The sequence below is a fragment of the Gordionus sp. m RMFG-2023 genome, chromosome 5 (genome assembly GCF_954871325.1).
Source record: "Gordionus sp. m RMFG-2023 chromosome 5, tfGorSpeb1-WG-v2, whole genome shotgun sequence".
Taxonomy (NCBI): domain Eukaryota; kingdom Metazoa; phylum Nematomorpha; class Gordioida; order Chordodea; family Parachordodidae; genus Gordionus; species Gordionus sp. m RMFG-2023.
Genome location: NC_088779.1, coordinates 13,340,893 through 13,360,346, shown reverse-complemented (window position 1 = coordinate 13,360,346; position 19,454 = coordinate 13,340,893). Strand labels below are relative to the sequence as shown.

General features: G+C 25.3%; 1 protein-coding gene across 3 annotated transcripts; it reads left to right on the top strand.

The window, feature by feature from the left end:
* The first annotated feature begins 3,105 nt into the window (after positions 1–3,105).
* Positions 3,106–19,129, top strand: LOC135929314 (sodium-dependent phosphate transport protein 2A-like). Of its 3 annotated transcripts, none has more exons than XM_065465842.1 (13): positions 3,106–3,298; positions 5,500–5,818; positions 5,943–6,074; positions 6,123–6,266; positions 10,879–11,187; positions 11,364–11,506; positions 14,198–14,372; positions 14,597–14,725; positions 16,617–16,788; positions 17,118–17,392; positions 17,642–17,816; positions 18,059–18,168; positions 18,503–19,129. In XM_065465842.1, the coding sequence occupies exons 1-13, from the start codon at positions 3,275–3,277 to the stop codon at positions 18,748–18,750; spliced, it is 2,355 nt and encodes a 784-aa protein (XP_065321914.1). In that variant the 5' UTR covers positions 3,106–3,274; the 3' UTR covers positions 18,751–19,129. The 3 variants fall into 3 exon arrangements, with proteins under 3 accessions (XP_065321914.1, XP_065321916.1, XP_065321917.1); XM_065465844.1 differs by lacking the exon at positions 3,106–3,298 and adding an exon at positions 5,398–5,452 and having other exon boundaries at positions 18,503–19,126; XM_065465845.1 differs by lacking the exon at positions 3,106–3,298 and having other exon boundaries at positions 5,708–5,847.
* The last annotated feature ends 325 nt before the right edge of the window (positions 19,130–19,454 follow it).

Below are 19,454 nucleotides of genomic sequence, written 5' to 3'. Positions count from 1 at the left end.
AATTTACTTATAAAATTGTGAAAATAATTTAAAAACTGTAAAAATCATATTAAAAAACGGTGCGCATTTCGGATAAAAACTGCATATAATTTATAGGCGTAACCAGAATTTTGCCAAGGGGGGATTTTAGTGGGGTTTTCCCTATAAACTTTATTGGAGATCTTTAAGTTCACTTATTGTAGGCCTTTGCTATATTCGATTTCTATATAAATAATTATGGGCCTTTTTATAAAAATGTTTTTCTAAAAAAGTCGTTAAGTTATATTAACTTTTACCAATTTTCTTCATAATGATATATTGTATACATTTTTTGGAAGGGGTAAGGGGAGTGTAGGAAGATACAGACTAATTTTCGAGGGAAGGGGGCAATTCCTAACTCCTCTCGATATGCTTATGTTATAATTTTTTTCCTTTTTAATATTGTGACTTTAGTCAATAAAATGATACTGCACAAAAAAATAAAATAATATATTACAATTCCGATAAATTAGAGAAAAAAAATGCAAACTTGTTTATAATTTTATCATTATCTAAATAAGGTGTTTTTCCATAGTCAAAATTGTTAAATTATTTAAATGATCATAGTGCTTCGCAGTCTATACTTATATTATTTTGCTCATCACCCTTTTGGCTGAGCATGACGTTATGGAGATTGTTAAACAGATACTAGATTTATTAATTTAGACAAGCGGACAAGTTACAAAGTAACGAATAATTTTTCATGAAGAATCCAAATCATTAATCATTAGAAGTTTAATATATATTTCTCCTACTATAAAAATTTATGTGAAATTGTGATTCTTTAACTTCAAAATCATCTAAATTTAAAATTTCTCCTGTGTAGCGTTTTAAACTATCGCATACAAAATTTGTATTATTATGATAGAGGAGGTGGTTAGAAGTACAAAATTTCCTAGTTAAAGCAATTTTTGCGAATTACAAATTTAGTGAAATATTTGCTTCGTGTTCACTTTGTTGAAGGAGCTACTGAGTTAGACTAGTCCTAAGATTATTTTTTTCTAAAAAAGAGCTATGCTATTAAAATCGAGAGAATATTTCCCTAATATACAACTGGGCAGAGAATGATTTTATTTTACATATCCAATTGTCTATAAGTGGCCGTCCCTAAATATATATTTTTTATAATTTAAATATAATAGCTTAAAAAACGATTGTTATAAGATCACTCGAAAGATGGATATTTAGATGCATCAATATCGAGGAATTTATTCAGATTAAAAATATGTAAAAGTGATTGCACAATTGAAACAAATTAAATTTAAAAAAAATATATGCTTCTTTTCTATAAACATTTTCCTCCTTTTCTGAATTAGAAATTTTTGAAGTGCACCATTAAAATTAGCCTTGAAATATTTTTACAACATAATTTGTTTTTAAAAATTGTCAATTTTCAGTTTAAAAATATTTTTGCCCTAAGACTTATTTTTGTTTCAGTTTTAAAAATTTTTGTACTGGTGATTTTCATTAATTTTGGGGAATCAATATGCGATACAATTTTTATTAATTTAAAATATTATATTACCTTATACTTTTGCCATTTAAGGATTAAAATATCATAATATACTCTTAATAGTTTATATAGATGATTTGCCGATTTTTATATTGTTAATGTAATTAATGTCAATTTTTATTTCATTCAATTAATATTTTTTGTTCGGAATTTTACATTAATACTTTTATAAATTATCTCAATATCGTTAGTGATTATTAGATAGATCTAAGAGGAAATATACTCTTAATCAAATTGGTATTTATATTTTTATCCAATGTCTTCCTTATGATGAAAACCAGTTACAAATCTTTCAAATTTTAATTATTCTTTTAAGTGATACGTCACGACGATAATATAAATAATTTATATAAATAAGTGCATTCATAACACTATATAATATAATATACAGTTGAGAATTACTTTATTTTTCGAGGCATATTCGAATGAATATGCTAAAAAAATTAATTAAAAAGTGACATTTAATTTGAAAAAATAATTACTACACATAATTGAAAAATTAATAGATAAATTTAAAAAAAAAACATTTAAAAAATCAAAGACTTGCAAGCTCGACTCGAAACAGGCTCGGGCTCGAACTACCAGAAATTTTTTTTAAATCCAAGCTTTAAACCCTTAAAAATTAGGTGGATAGGTTTGATTTTTTTTTCTTGCAAAGTCCAGGCTGGGCCAATTTAAAAAATAGCTGAAAATTATATTTAATGAATTGTTTATCTCCTTGCAATATTTAATAAATGTAACCAAAATTATTCAAAATAATGCTTTTAACCGCAATTGGATTTTTTTCAATCCGGATCTAGTTTTAAAATTTTTCTGCAGATCTCTGAAATTTTTTTATAAAATATCAATTTTATCATTTTTGTTTATTACACAATTCAGTAAAACTATCCGATTCTTCGTTCACTAACGTGTCTTTTTGATTTAACTCAAATTTTCACTATAGAGCTGGTAAAGAATCTTGTGAATATAAAATAAAATATCTTTTCTTAAAAAACAATATTTTCCTTACTATATTCTACTACTTGAGCATATTTTTAGGTGAATAAATAATTAGAAAGATTTCACAGCCATTTTATTTAGGCGTTACTTAGAAAACATTTTTCTCAAATAAAAAAATATATTTTCAACCAGTGATGCCAAATGGATCTAAAATTTATTATTTAAAACTTATAATAAATTATAATGGATTTTAAGATAATATAATCTCTTATTTTATAATAATTATATGAAAAATAATGAAATATTACACCTTATAATAAATATTCTTCATAAATAATGTTTTCTAGATGAATAAATAGATTTAGAAACGTAAAACTTAAAATATATGCGATAAGAGAATGATTAGATAAAATTCTTAAAGGTATATTCGCATAATATTGCCAAGAAATTAATTACGATAATATAGCCAATTCTGTAATTATTAAAATAAGGATTTCATGCACAAATTTTTTATTTTCGTTAATATCATTTTGTGCAAATGTGTAGTAAACTATTTGATAATGAATACATAAAGAAAAATGTCCAAAAAATATTTTTCTTAAAATTATATAAATTTAGCTGCGGGGTTACATTTTTTTTTTATTTACAAGAATATTATTTTTATTATACATTTCAATATTCTAAATTTGGAAATCAATTCCTTTTGGATTAATTGTGCTAAAGCGATGATTATAATTAATTAATTCTTTTATAATTATAGAAAATGCAATTTGGGTAAATAGGATACGGGAGAAATTTATTGGAATGGAAATCCCAAATTTTATTAAAGTAAAATTTTATCATAATATGTTTTATATATGAAATAAATGTAAAAGGAGATTTTTCTAGAAATATATATTATTTTTCATCTTTATAAAAATTATACATAAACCTTTTAAATATAAATAAATTTTACACTAATCTAAAAATTAATTATAAAGTATAAAGTTTATATCTTAGATAATAAAAGTTTAATTTTTATCACTCAGATGGTTTCCCAGTCGAAAAAGATAAAAATTTCGATAAAATGGAAAATTCCTACTCAAAAAGGAAAAGTTTCAATCACAAAAGGAAAATTCCAACATTATTTAATATATTTTACATATTTTTTTAAATTAAAAATTATTTTTATAATTTTATATTTATTTTTGTCATTTTAACTCATCCTAAATTTTGTTTATTTAGAATCTTTCTTTACATGACTTTGGACTAGTGGACTAAAATAGTCTAGATATTATCACTAACAAATATTGAAAATAGTGGTTCTAAATTGTATATAATATTGTTTTATTAATTTTGAAGATATGAATATATGTGATGCGTATTAAAAATTTATTTTCTGCACAATATCATTATTTATTAGGAAGTAATATTTTGGACTAGGACAAATGGGGACGTATCATAAAGATACAGCGTCTTTAAACGTACCGTCCAAGATAAAGCGTTTGGAGACGTTTCTTCCCAGGTATAAAAGACGTGTTCTTATTAAAGTCCCATAAGAGTCTGATGTTTGATATTCTCCATGTATAATCATTTCCAAATATGCAAATATAAAAAAATAAAGCTGAGACAACCTGCCTCTTACATTTAAAAACAGCTCTTAAACGAGAATCGAATCATAGCCATTTTCATAATTCTTGAGATGTGTTCCCAACATTGGTAATCAAAAAAAGAAAATTGGAAAACTGGTGAACTATATATGTGAGCGTCTTATTCTGTTGGCATGAATACAATGTTTCTAGTATGAAACAATTAGAAAAACTTCATACCTGAAAATGCCTTTTTCATAAATTTATTTTAAAAATAATTATTTTTAAATTATATCTTACTTAGGATTAGTGTTGTTAAACTGCCATTTTAAAAAGAGCCCATTTTTGATTTTAGCCCAAATTATATAACCCTGGAGATTTTGCTAATGGTGGCAGAGAGGTTTGGACCTCAATTTCCAAAATCTTTAGGCTTACATTATATTACGATTATAAATAATTTTGAACTTTAATATATATTATTTGTGTTGCATATAAAATAAAGTAATTCATAATTCGTTATACGATTATAAATAATAAATTATTCTAATAGAAATTTTTGAATCAATATCAAATATTTTAAAAGATTTCTTAATTTTTTTTTTATTTTCCTTTCTTTTCCTTTCCTCCTTGCTTCTTTTTCTTTTTTTCTCTTTTTTTATTTCTTTTCTTTTCTTTTCTTTTCTTTTCTTTTCTTTTCTTTTCTTTTCTTTTCTTTTCTTTTCTTTTCTTTTCTTTTCTTTTCTTTTCTTTTCTTTTCTTTTCTTTTCTTTTCTTTTCTTTTCTTTTCTTTTCTTTTCTTTTCTTTTCTTTTCTTTTCTTTTCTTTTCTTTTCTTTTCTTTTCTTTTCTTTTTTTTTCTTTCTTTTTTTCATTTCATTTCATTTCATTTCATTTCATTTCATTTCTATATTTTCTATCTTTTTTTTAATTTATTTATTTATTTCTTTCTTTCTTTCTCTAGAACTATATTATGCATAATGGTATTGCATATAGAATTTTGGGATATCAAATTCAAGTTTTAATTTATGACACTTTGTTTACTAGTCTGAGATCAAATTTATATACATAAAGTAAACAGAATATATTATTTAGGCCAAATACGGTTGAAAATATAATCATTTTACCACTTGGTAGGTAATAATAAGATTTAAGAAAATCTTCACGAATTATAAATTTGAATTAATTTAATATTTAATTCTTCCAAATCTATTATTTGCAATAAGCTCAAAGAATTAAAGTAAAAAAAATTCAGGGTTACATAATAAATATATATATTTATTACATTTATTCAATGCCTGATTCTTGGTAATATGATTTTATAATTTAATTTACCTAATGCCGTTTTAAGTCACATAGTCATTTATAAATGAATCCTGTCATAACGTGAAACGCTTTTTGGCTTTATTGATTATTAAGTTATAAATTTTATCATTTAATATATAATATATCTTCACAAATAAAGAACATTGAGAAAATCCCAAACTTAGAAAATAATTTCAACTATGATTCTATTACTAATTCGACAACGGAGAAAGGAGCTATAGTGTTTGGTGAGAATCCAACAAGTGCTAACTTACAAGATAGTGAAGAGATGCATCGGAATGATACGGAATACTCATCTTTGCCTTGGCTGTCATCAGATGCTAATTTGAATAATGCAAATATGCAAGGATCTAAAAATAATGGAACGGATTTTGCAAACAATCAGAAAGAAGAGGAGGCTTTATCATCAGATCCCTGGGCATTGCCAGAATTTCAAATGGTTGCCATGGATTGGCATGGTATTTTTTGCAAATTGTTTTAGAATTGTGTACGTTTTAAATTATAATTTTAATTAAACCATATCATATTTTTTAATTAATTTTATTTACATAATATTATATTTTTAAATACTCCTATAATTAGCTATGACTTGGAAGCAAAAACTCAAAAAAATTCTGATTGATTACATTGGTAAAATGGTTATTCTGATAATCCTATTGTATCTATTCATATGTTCTTTGGATTTATTATCCTCTTCCTTTAAACTTTTAGGGGGTGAATTTATATTAATTTTTAATTAATATGTAAATTGATAAATGACAGGCAAAACTGCTGGCAAAGTTTTTACTGAGAGTAAATTGCTAAATAATAGTGTGGCAGGACTTATGATTGGTGTGTTAGCAACAGTTTTATTGCAAAGTTCTTCCACAACTACCTCAATTATAGTTACAATGGTTGCAAGTGGAAGTTTATTATTTAAAATCATTGATTTTGTTTGTATACACTTTAATAAAATTTTAAGTATTGGTTCATCTTAAAGCTTATCCAGGCTTTTTTTTATGTTGCTTGCAAGGCTTTGTTTATAGATAGTAAGTGCTAGAGGTCTGCAATGAGTGAGTTATAAACCAAATGCCTGCCTGCTCATTGTTTTAAATTTTTTAACCTGCATTCCTGCCCTCTCATTATTTTTCTTTTAAAATCCACCCTTTTATTTATGTTAGCTACAATTTGTTTTTTTTCTAATTTAAATCATTTTTTGATGTTTGGAATATCTACTATGAATTACAGACAATTTAGCCATGAACTATTAAGCTTAATATAATTTATATTACTTTCTCCATATATTCTTTATATAAAGTATAAGGTTAAAGACAATATTGTCTACCATTCATAGATATTCTAAACTTGCTGGATTACATTTCCAGTAAAATAAGTAAAAACATGCTCAAAAAATGATTTAAAGTTGAAAAAATTACACATTGCTAATTTAAATAATAAAAAATTTTTTTTCATCTAGGAAATACCCTATAATAACAAATTCTTTTTATTTTTTAGGAAAATACACCCTTTTATTTAAAGTTAAATTATGAATTTGAGCCTAATAATTTGACCATTTCTGATTTGTTATCCTTAATCAAATTCCAAATTTTTAAAATATTTTTATTCAAAATTGTGTATTTGAGAAATATAATTAAACATTTTATATTACTAACCTTAATCAATTTATTAACTAAAGCATAATTACCTAACCTAAATTTTAGCATTTATAAGGCCTTATTCATAGTGGCATCTGATGTGACACAGCTTATCAATTTTTAAAGTTTATACGTCATAAACAAATTTTAAAAATTGATCAGCTATGAAATTATCTTAGATTGGATGCCAATATGGATACAGCCTAACTTAATGTAGTATATTCCATTCAATATAATAATCAGACTTGTAGAAATACCATTTGCACAGCCTGGCCTGCCTGGATTTTTTTTTCAAAAAATTTTTCCCCACCTGCCTGGTTTCTCTATTTTCATTCAGAATTTTTACAAATATATTATATTGCTTTTTAATTTTTTAGCTAAAAATGGAAATTTAAAATATTAGGTTTATACAACTGGGTCTAGGTTATTATTTTTAAAAATTTTCAAGCCTATCTCAGGATATTTTAAAAAATTAAAATATTGCCTGGTTTGTGTTTCCGGGCTTAGGGCTGGGTCTACAGGTCCCTGATAATATTAATAAAAATTATTTATTAAAATTTATTATACTAAACAATAAAAATAAAATATGTTTATATCAATCATACAAAATAGCAGTAAAAATTTATTAAAATTTCTTTTTGACCAAAAAAAACCTTTGTAACATTTCGATTAAATTTAATTCTATGACAACTAGTGGTGTTAAAAAGTCCAATTTGGGTTGATTTTAAAAAATGGCCCAATCAAAATGATGTTATATAAGTCTGAAAATTTTGCTCATAGATAACAGAAAGGTATGGGCATTTATTTGTTATGGTTTGCATAATATTATTTTGGCTGGCTAAAATCTTAATCGGGTCGTTTTAAAAAATCGTCCTAAATTTTAACAACAATAATGGCAACAACATTGATTTGATTACAACTTATATGTATACATTTACAAATTGATATCTCCCACAATAAGTCAGTTGTTGAACCACTGCTATTAGAATGATTATGTTTAGGGCTGTGTCCATCCTCATATTTTTCACCAATCCGATCCAATACCTATATTTATATTGATTTTTCACCACCCCCAATCAATATTTTTTATGCAAAAAATCGAATTGTGCATTTAATTTAATTTTTTATTTCTACAATAATTAAAACAAGTTTACGGGTATTGTATTATTAAATGAATTTTTCCTCCCCGTAAAATTAGAATTCTGCAGATAACGCATTTTGTAATATTATTTGTCCTTTGTAAAATATTTCCATAATTCAGATATCATATTTAAAAAAATTCTTTTATTTAAAAGGTATAAATAATAAAATTGGCGTTATTATTTAAAAAAATTTAAAATAAATAAACATAAAATAAGAAAAATAAATAGATTGGGTTTTTACAGGTATTGGGCAGATCTGATATTTTTGGAAAACGCTAAATATCATTGCCGATCCGATTCGATATTTAATATCAGCACAGCCCTAATTATGTTTTACGAATTTAATCTTAATTTAAAAAAAGAAAAAAGGAGGTATTTTTTCAGAAAAATTGTAAAATGGGATTCCATTAAAAATAAGGTTATTTTATTTTATATATGAAATGGAATCTCATTATACACTTGTTAAATCCAAAATCACACTAAATTCTAATATACACTGTGACATTAGAAAAAGATTTTTAGTCAACTGTATGATATAAATATTAAAAGAATCATAAAAATTTTTAAACCAATAGAAAAAAAAGAAAGAAAGTGCTGTTATTATTTATTTACTATTTTTTATGATTTAATTTTAGAAATTACATAAATTATAAATGACGAAAAAAGATATTATTGATGATCTTTTTAATAAATCAATATAAATACACTACACTATATTATTATTTTTAGTATGATGCAGTATCAATAGTATTTGTCAATACCTTGTTAATATTGGTGTATTAGGTGAGATATTGGTAGGCTAAAAAGGTGGTGTTGATGCTAGATAGACCTGTGCGCCGACAGCATTATCTGCGTGGTGTTTATTTTTTTAAAACGTTGGGGTGGCGACGGCCAATCTATTTAGGCGCCGCCACAAAAATCAACGGCGTCGCATCGGCGTCAAATATTCTAACTTAAATTTTTAATTAAAGTTATAATTAAAATAAAATTTATGCTTGTTTTATAAATATAAATTAACAATTTTAAGTTATATTTATCATGTATAAATATTTTTTTATTTATATTTATAGGACATAATGATGATCTCTTAGAGTTCAGAGTGAGCCCAGCTATGGAAAATACACGCTCGCTGGGTGTGCTCGTAGCTGGAACGCACAGGAATTGAAAAAGATTTGATTGGTTAACTAATTAAAATATTAACAAATATTTTAAAAATAATCAAAAATTTACTCTGAAAATGAATAATTATTTTCATCCTCACCATTCTTTATCAAGTGCTATTTGCATGTTTAATTACAAAAGACTTTATCTTCAGCAACACTGGTTCTCTTATTTGTGTCAGTTTTTAATATTAAGGATCCAAAATGTTCCATGCAAAAGAAGGTTTGGCTTGCAAGGATATACTGTATTTTGTTACAGGGTATTGCAATACTGCATCTATTATAATTGTTTTATTCCTGCTATTTTTATATATTTTATAATGGCAATAAAATAAAAATCATTAATTAAAATTTCCTTTTATGTTAAAAAATAAATTTTATATGAAGAGTTGTAGATTGTATAAAGAAAATATTGTATTAATCATATAATAATTGATGTCTTATATAAAAGATTTGAAACATCAAAAATTAAAAGAATAAAAGGCCCTGCCTTACCTGGCCCGAAGCTTTTAAAAAATATGGGTCGGGCCGGGCCTTGGAAATTTAATTAAATATTTTTAGATTTATCAATTTTATATTGATTTTTTTATGGGAAATAAAAATATTTTATTTTATTTATAGAACTAGACGCTATATAACATATGTCTTTTATTTTGAGTAATTATAAAAATTAATTTCTGTATTTAAATAAAATCGGGCCAGGCTGGGAAAACTTTTTTAAAGAAAATTTCACGCCGGGCCGGGCTTGAAAAATTAGGCCCGATGCAGATCACTAAATATTTTAATACCTTTTCTGTAAATTACTAGCCTAATAATAACATATCTTGTTACAAATCAAATGTTTTTATAGCAAATAATATTTATTAATTTTGAAAAATAAAATTGCATTTTATAATAATTTAAAAAATATTTAATAGTATTTTTCTTTCTAATTACAATTCATAAATAATATATAAAATAAATATTTTTTTAATAATAAAAAATATGTATCACGTCGCTACCCCTGCAAATTTTTACATTGATGACGGCGTGTTGAGCGCCGACATTTTTTGGCGTCAGCGTGGTTAAAAATCACCTGCGGCGGCATATTTGATCAGCGGCACACAGGTCTAATGCTCGATGTCTGTAATAGCTGTAGTTTTAACTCAAATGCCTGCACTTAAAATTATTTTTTTTAACTAAACCTGTGCACCCTATGTTTAATTATCTTATAGGTTTGTTAGCTCAATTTTAATATTTTTTTACATAAAATATGCAATATTATGAAATGAGAATAATTTATTTTTAATAAATATAAGTCCGTTCATCTCATTGCATTCAAAAAATATTTTAAATACACTTGCCCACTCTGCCCATTGTGTTTTTTAAAATAATGCCTTCCCAATGTTTAAATTTTTTACTTACCTGTTGCAGACTTCTTATTTGTGCGTCTGTCTCTGTATAATATAAATACTTAAATAAGAAACTAAAGAAATTTAAGAAATAAATTAGGATTTGCACTTTTCATAGACCATTTATACTTATTTTTATTTTAACCCATTTTTTACTCATCATCTTTTTATTTACAAAATAAACCATTTAGTATTAACCGTTAAGCCTGCAATACCTATAATAATGGGAGCCAATATAGGAACCTCTGTAACAAACACCATTGTTAGCTTAGCTAGTGCCACTAAAATTAATAACGGCATTAGTGAGAGCAATGGAAAAGCTTCTAAAACCAATAATAAACCAGACGCCTCAAAAGCAGATTCTTTTGAATTCATCAATAGTAAAGGCAAAAATCGAAATGAAAATAACGAATTTAGGAGGGCCTTTGCAGCTGCGACCATACATGACATGTTCAACTGGCTCACAGTTTGTGTTTTGCTCCCTTTGGAAAGTCTAACTGGTATTAAATAAAATGTTTATAAAAGTGTATAAGAACATTGACCACTTAAACAAAATTTAATTGCCTTGATTATTCATTGCATATTTATTATATTTTTGGTGAATTTGTAAATTCAATCATTTTATAATTATGGTTTTTTTCTTCTTACAATTAATATCTTTTATAATTCAAATCAGGTTTGTTGTATCACCTAACATTTGCGATTGTTAGTCAAATAAACTTTCAACAACTTGCAGGTGAGAGTAATAAAGTAAACAATGCAAACAACAAAGAAATCCTATCCAGCTTGACCAAACCTTTTACATCACTTTTTATTGAGGTAATACCATATTGTTTAAATTGAGTTATAGCTGACCAATTTTATCTAAATCATGTCACCATAATTATCATAGATTCAGGTAGGTGGTATTTTGATTTTACACTAATTTTTTACTCAATAGCATCATGGCTAGTGTTACTTGAATTATTTTTCAAAAGTCTGGTCTGTTACCTTGTCTAAAACGTAGCATAGGATAACCTGACTTGAAAAGTTACTAGTTAGAGCTACTCAAATGTACATTTACATTATAGTCATCTTAGTTTTTGCAAATTCATTAAATTTTATTTATTTCACAAATATTGATGCTGGAATTATGTATAAAATCAAAATCCCTAGACTTTTTTTATAATTTTTGATAAAATTTGGGAAGGGAATATATTTGGGTGCTGATATATTACGAATGTTTATTACCTTTGTATTTAATGGTTTAATTAAAACGTTTTTTTATTATTTTTATAATGGAAAAATATAATGTAGATAGAACTATGTTTAAAAATAAGTGTTATATAGTTTATTTGATCCAAACAAGTTCTAATCGGCTTGGTTGGAATTGGATCTAGGGCATTGCTGCGGGTTTTACACCCCCTACGCTACGGACGCTTTTACACCCCCCCCCCCCCACCAAATTATATTTGCCCCCTATCTCACTAAAATACAGACCAGACATCAGACATATTTTTCAGATCTAAATTCGATATCTTTAAAGTATATTTGTCAGACCGATCATTAGTTTGATTTGAATTGAAAAGAATTTATGAAAATAATTAAATGTATTTTTAATTGAAAGCAAGGTCTGGCCCATTATTTAAATTTTTGCCAGACCCATCTGGATCCCATAACTTTTTTTACTAATTTCCTGGCTAGCCTCGTTAAAGTTTTACAAAAAAATCTGGCCTATAATTTTTTTGTGTGAATTTTTCCACCATAACATTTTTAAGGTCCTTCCCAATACCTGTCTATTAAGTTTTATCTGCATTTGTAATTGGATCATATCATAAATAACTTGTTTAATTTTTTGTGAATTTACTATTTTATTTATAGATTTAATTATTATTATATTATATAACCTTATTTATTTTTTAAAATTTAAAATAATCCTATATAATTAATTTTTATAAGAAAATATTTATATAATTTTTTTAAATACAATTGGGTTTGGGTATAATATTTATACTTTTCTTTATATATTTTACTATTTGTTTTTTTAAATTAGAAATATATTTATTTTTGGAAAAGGTGAATAATAAATAAATCATAAATATAGAAAATATTTAAATTATTTTTTTTAACTTCTGAAATAAATTTTGACGTGTAGTATCAGTCAACGTTGGCACTAATTATGCTTTTATTTTATTTATGAATTTAATCACTTCCAGACAGGTCTTTTTTTTCCAAATTGGCTTTCTAGGTATCTTTTCATCAAATTTTTTGAATTTTTCAAACAAAGGATTATAATTTGCCTGGTTAATTTTTTTTCTTATACCTCATCCTAGCTTTCACTATTAGTGAACTAATTTTTATGGCCGATAATATATTTTTAAATTTATCATTTGAAACCATATTTTTTATCTCTCTATTCAATAAATTATTTGGGAAAATTCTGACTATATTTTTATCCCCTTATTGTTTTAATTGAATAAAATAACATATGATTCTGAAATCTAGTTTTAGTAAGGATTTTGGACATATACATTTGATAACATTAATTAATAAATTCGTTGATTAAATACGGAACTAATTTAAGTTAGGATGAGATATTAATATAAATTTGCGACCATTATATCGTTACAAAAAAACAAAAGATTTTTTATTAACGATTAAATGCTAGTTAGTTTATAGAGGAGATATGATAGTTTATTAAAGACATTTTATCATGCAAAAAATTTTAATTCGGGAAATTTTGGAAATAAAAAATGTATTTATTTTAATTTCAAAGAGTATTAATAAAATTTAAAATCGAAGATCAAGGCCTGGCCCGATTTTCATGTACGAATTGTCCGGCCTTAAATTTGCCTGTCTCAGCTCGTTATAATTTTTTTTAATTTGCCTTGTGTTGAAGAGCTCTAATTTATAATATAAAATCATAAGCATTATTTATTTAGCATTAGGAGCAAAATAATAGAAATTTAGCCTATAGAAAATACTTATTATTCGCAGGAATGGAATCGAAAATGGATATATTTTAATATATATTAAATGCATATTTTTATGAAATATATTGATTTTTTAATATGATACCATATATTATATTCGTATTTTATGAAAAACTAAAATTTACCGTTGATTTAAAAAAAAATGGAACAGTTAAATATAAAGGTAATCTTCCTGGTGAGTTTCAGCTCCAAAAAATATTCCCTTTTCATAATTATACATAATTTATGACTCCAACATAAAGTTGAAAATGGGATTTAATGAATTATGATTCTCGCGGTTTTCGTTAAAAGCATATATCTGTGTATGAGTTAAAATTTTAATAAAATTTAGATCATAAATAACGATGCCAATTTTATTCATTTTAAAAAGTGTCCAAAATCTCTTTTTTATAAAACAAACCAAGATAAAAAAAATATGCCAACACATCGACAGACTAAAAATTTTATTACTTTTCTTAATGAACAATCAATATTTACTTATATCACATTTATACAACAAAACATTTTGTGTTATATAGACATTTATTTTTTTATTCAGCTTAATAAAAATGTGATAACTTTGATAGCAGAAGGAAAAATGAATGAAACTGCCAATATGTCCCTAGTGAAAAGGTGGTGTTTAAAAAAGGGCGCTGCTGGCAATAGCAATATGACAACTCAACTAAATATTTCCTTGAATGGCTCTCAACCAGTCAATAATATTTTAGTCAAATGTAATCTACAGTTACATTTTTGTTATTGCATTTTGTAAGTATGTGTGATGTGATATATTACTAAACATCTAATTCTGAAAATTTAAAATATTGAAACATTAATTTTAGATATTTTGAAATGTTATTTTATAGTTTAATATGTCAATGTAAATTATAGCCTTCTTATGTTAAAATTTATCAAAATTCCTAACATTATTTATAATTATGAACCAAATTTTTTAAAGGTAAATTTTTGTTTGCTTACGTTAATTGGAGTGATGGGGTTATTGGTACTATCTTGTTGATTATCTCCCTATTTATGCTCACGCTATGCCTCTTATGCATTGTAAAAGTATTACATTCAATGCTCAAAGGTATATTGTTTTAAATATAAAATAAAATTGTATCTAAATTTTCTTATTATTATCATACCTGAATTGATAGTTAAAATAAATATTATAGTAAAAATGCCATGGGTGAAATCTTCAGTCTCATTTATAAAAAATTACTTTATAATAAGAGAAAGTGAAGATGATATTTGTGTCAGACGTCGTTTGCAAGGGTTTTTTGATTTGTCAAAAATTTAAAATATAAATGAAAAAGTAAAATATAAAAAAATAATTAAGCTTGATCATAACCGAAGTATTTGATCATATTTTTGAAATAAGCAGAAGAAATGAAGGTCCAAAATTTTTATGAAATTAATTATTTTGTATATTTATCATAATTCAAATAATAAATCATAAAAGTGAATAGATATCAAAGATTTGATAATATGGAATTAAATAATTAAGGAACTCATTTAGAATAAATAACAGAATATCCATAAAATACTTAAAATTTAATTTTATTAAAAATTGTTATATTCTGTGTCATATAATATATTTCATATTTTTATGGATATAAATTTTAAATCGTGTTTTAACCTACAACCGATGCTCCATACTTAAAATTTATCTAATGATTTTAATAGAAAAACATAAAAACTAGGATTATATTTAAAATAATGGACATTATATAGGTCACCTAAAATTATTTTTTAGATGGACATCGGTTTAATATGAGTCGTCAATTTTGGGCTAAACCGATATAAAAGTTTAAATATATGAAATAGAATAGAAAATGTTTATGCTATGCAAAACAACAATTTCTTTATACTAATTTAATTCTTAAACAATGGCATTAGAATTCATAATACTTAGCAGCTGTTTATTATTTCATATCACCTATCTCCAATATTTGTGCAATTTATAGTTTTGAAAATCTGGACTTGCGGTTCCCAGGGTTAAAAAAATAATTATTTTCTATTCAGAAAAAAACTTTCACGAATGATTATATATATTTTATTTATTTTTATTCTCAATTTCTCATTTAAAATATGAGCAATGTTTTTGGGTGAATGTAATAAGTCTAGCAACATTTAAAGCTTAAATAATGTGCTTTTGGCTAAAATCTTGAATTAGCCGTTTAACAACACTACCTTAATGTGACTCGTTTTAAAATCCTCTTTTTGCAAATAATAATAAAAAAAATCTTTAGAGCTATATCTTATAAAATAATTTAAATTTTTTAAACGTTACAAATAAATTGAATTTTGGTTCCTTTTATTAATTTATTATTATCACTAAATTATGCGTAAAATAAAAGAAAATAATTATAAAATTAATATATTCATAAAATAATCAGCTATGAAAATATCGGATCTGATCGGTTTTTTGAAAATGTCGATGCGATCAGATATTTGATATCAACACCTCCCTATAATAGCATGTTAGAATTAGTTTTAAGAATCAATTTCCGGAAATTTTAAAATGGGTACCAATTCCTAGATTTGTTCTGTTTCCATTTCCAAATTGTGGTAAAATTGGATTTCAATATATTCAGAGTTCGGAAATAATTAATAAATTAACGTATATTTTTATTCAAAATATTGAATTAATATCAATAAAATTTAAAAAAAATTAATAAAATTGCATTAAAATTTTTTCTTTCCCAATCTTCAAATATAATTATATTCCCACATCTCATTTTTCCACTTTAAGGAAGATTAATTATATTGAAAACGACTTAAAAAATTTTTGGCCACAGTTTTCGCTTCTGACATATTTTACTTATATTGCATTTATTAATTCACTTTATATTAGAATATATATTTTTTGATGATATTCTCAAATTTAACTTCACGGATTTTATGGTAGACATATTTTTTAGAACTGTGAATTTAATAAAAAAAAATATAATATTTACATACATTTATTTTTTTAGGCAAAATTGCATTAGGTATTAGGAAAGTGGTAAACGCAGATATACCTAAACCTTTTACATTTTTGACTGGATATTTCGCTATCCTTATTGGAGCTATTTGTACGTTTTTGCTTCAAAGCAGTTCGGTTTTTACTTCAGCTCTTACGCCCCTTGTAGCAATAGGGGTCATCAGGTTTGAAATTTTTTTAAAAAAATTTTGTTTATGAACGTTATAATAAATACATAGTTTTTTTCCGATTATGGGTTACTTTTTTACTGATATGATATGTTGTCAAAATGTAATATCAAATAATTAATTTTTTAAAAAGGTAAAATAAATAAAGGTGAAAAATGTAGAAATAGAATTTACGGGAAAAGATGGGTGATAAAAAAAGGAATCTAGGAATATGGAAGGTTATTCAATGGAAGATAGTAACATCAGATTTCAAATTATAAATTGTATAGATTTCTAAACTATTTAAAAATAAATTTAACAATAGAATTAAAATCAAAATAATAAAGCTTAGACCGTGTTTATCCACTTACTCTGGGTTCCAACCTTGGAACTACAGCCACTGGTCTTATAGCCTCTCTCACTGCTTCCCCATTAACATTGAAATATAGCCTTCAAATAGCCTTGTGTCACACATTTTTCAATATTTTGGGCATATTATTTTGGTATCCCGTTCCAGCCTTGAGATTTCCATTAGCATTAGCAAAAATTATGGGGGCCACAACCGCAAAATACACTTGGTTCGCGGTCTTTTACCTTGTAGTAGCCTTTTTTGTGTTACCCGGTAAGGGAATTTTATATAGTTTAATCCATTAATAAATGTTTTTTAAATAATTTTATTAAATTGAGATGATAAAGGTAAGTTATGTAAAATAGTGTTTTCACCCACAGTAAGGGTGGCTGAAGCTAAAATGAGGAAATTTTATAGAAAGAGTATTATAAAATTTATAAGACCTATTAGTATAGATTTGAGTGAAGTAAAGTGTTGCTTCTCACGTTTCTAATTCTACAATATTTGCTAACAAACAAATAGGATCAGTGTTTGCTCTCTCAACACTTACCACGGCTTTACTACCTGTAGGTGGGGATCGTGTCTCTTCTGCTCTTATTTTTGCCACCACTGGGTTTCTTGCCATAGGTATCTTATTCGCGACTATAGTAACAAAACTTCAACAAAAGCGCCCAACCTGCTTACCAATTTTTTTGAGGTTCTATTTTTGACCAATAACAAAAATATTATATTTTAGTGGTATTTTTGCAAAATAATAAGGAATGTGAGATGATATACTTACAACATAAATAATAGACAGAATGTAATATTGTTCTCTTCATTTAAATATTTATTTATTAAGTTCAAATTAAAGAATTGATATATGTTTTTTATTAATAATTTTTACTTTGATTATTTTAAAAATCGCATTAACATATATAACACTTACCTCCTTCCAAGGGATTGGAGTTTTTTACCAGCTTGCTTGAGATCACTCGAACCGCTTGATCAATTATTCTCGGCTCGACGATTGAGGGAACTCTTGAAGAGAAAGTCCAAAAGCAAGGACGGTAATATATTTTTTCTCTTTACTTTTTACTATGATTTTTTTTAGTTCACAACTTCTTTCAATGTCCTCCCCTCCACCATTTCATATGGTCATTAAATAGACATATCTATCAGTTGTGAGGATTTTGGGAAAGAAAAATATGCATATTTTTAGACATTTTTGTTCCTTTTTTGGTTTAGTTTTATAAGTAGAAGGCGATATTAGGGATTCAAGCTCTTTTATTCCACATGCTTGAAATAATTCATGACTAATTCTTTACCTGTGAATAACATGCGATATTTTATAACAGACTTACTTATTAAAATATTATTATACTAAAAATAAATAATTAATAGCTGCACACATCTTAACCAATTCGACTTACAACAGCACCAATGCCCTAATTAAAAACGCATCTTTCCCTGCGAACAAAATAAATAATTCATTGAGCTCCTCAATGGTTTCTTTCAATTACCTGGGAGTTAAAAATGGTGGTTTTATTGCAGCTACCAATGGCGGTTTGAATGAAGAAACATCCAATAATATGCCTGAAACGGCCTTTGGCCATTTGATTAAGTCGGATACTACCGTCTCTCGTATTTGATTATTTTACTCGTACAATAAAATCTAAAAGATTTTTTTACAGAACTAGCACTTAATATAAGATTCATTTTTCACATTCATATTCCATTATTAAAAATTAAAATCTTATCCCATATTTATTATTTGGAATAATTTTAAATTTTTGTCATTCTAATCAAATGAACTATTTTATTTTTCAAGCATTCCGCTATTATTTTTTCACTCATTAAGTTACAATTAACACATTCCTTTCATCGTTTTAAAAAAAATATTTAAACATAACATTATATGATTAATTAACTTTCATGGCATGGGATTTTTAATCTTGCAAGTAAGGAAATGATTTATTATCTGGTATAAATGACAATTCCATTAAAAATTATATGGATATTGCATAAAATCAAGGGATTTTCTAGATATTAAAAAATATATTATCCATATTAAATTCGCAATTTATAAAAAATGGTTTTAATCCGTAATAATGTCTCATAGAAAATTATATTAAATGTAAATAAATTGATTTCTCTCGATAATACTAGTGTACATTATCACTATTCATATGCACAGTAACAAGATCCCGAAAAGTTTTCACACTTGTCTCAAATTATCTCATTAAAAAAATTTTTTAAATTTATAATTATTGTTTTTGATTTGATTTTATAAGAGTATATTTAAAATTTTAGTATTAAGAGAATTTTAATTACCAAATTACATCAGTTTTTTAGT

Excerpts from the sequence above, each read along its gene's own strand:
- LOC135929314 (XM_065465842.1), top strand. The coding sequence starts at position 3,275 with ATGGAAATCCCAAATTTTATTAAA. Across the intron at positions 14,726-16,616 it reads ATTACATTCAATGCTCAAAG|GCAAAATTGCATTAGGTATT; the intron begins GTATATTGTTTT and ends TTATTTTTTTAG. Across the intron at positions 16,789-17,117 it reads GTAGCAATAGGGGTCATCAG|CTTAGACCGTGTTTATCCAC; the intron begins GTTTGAAATTTT and ends AAAATAATAAAG.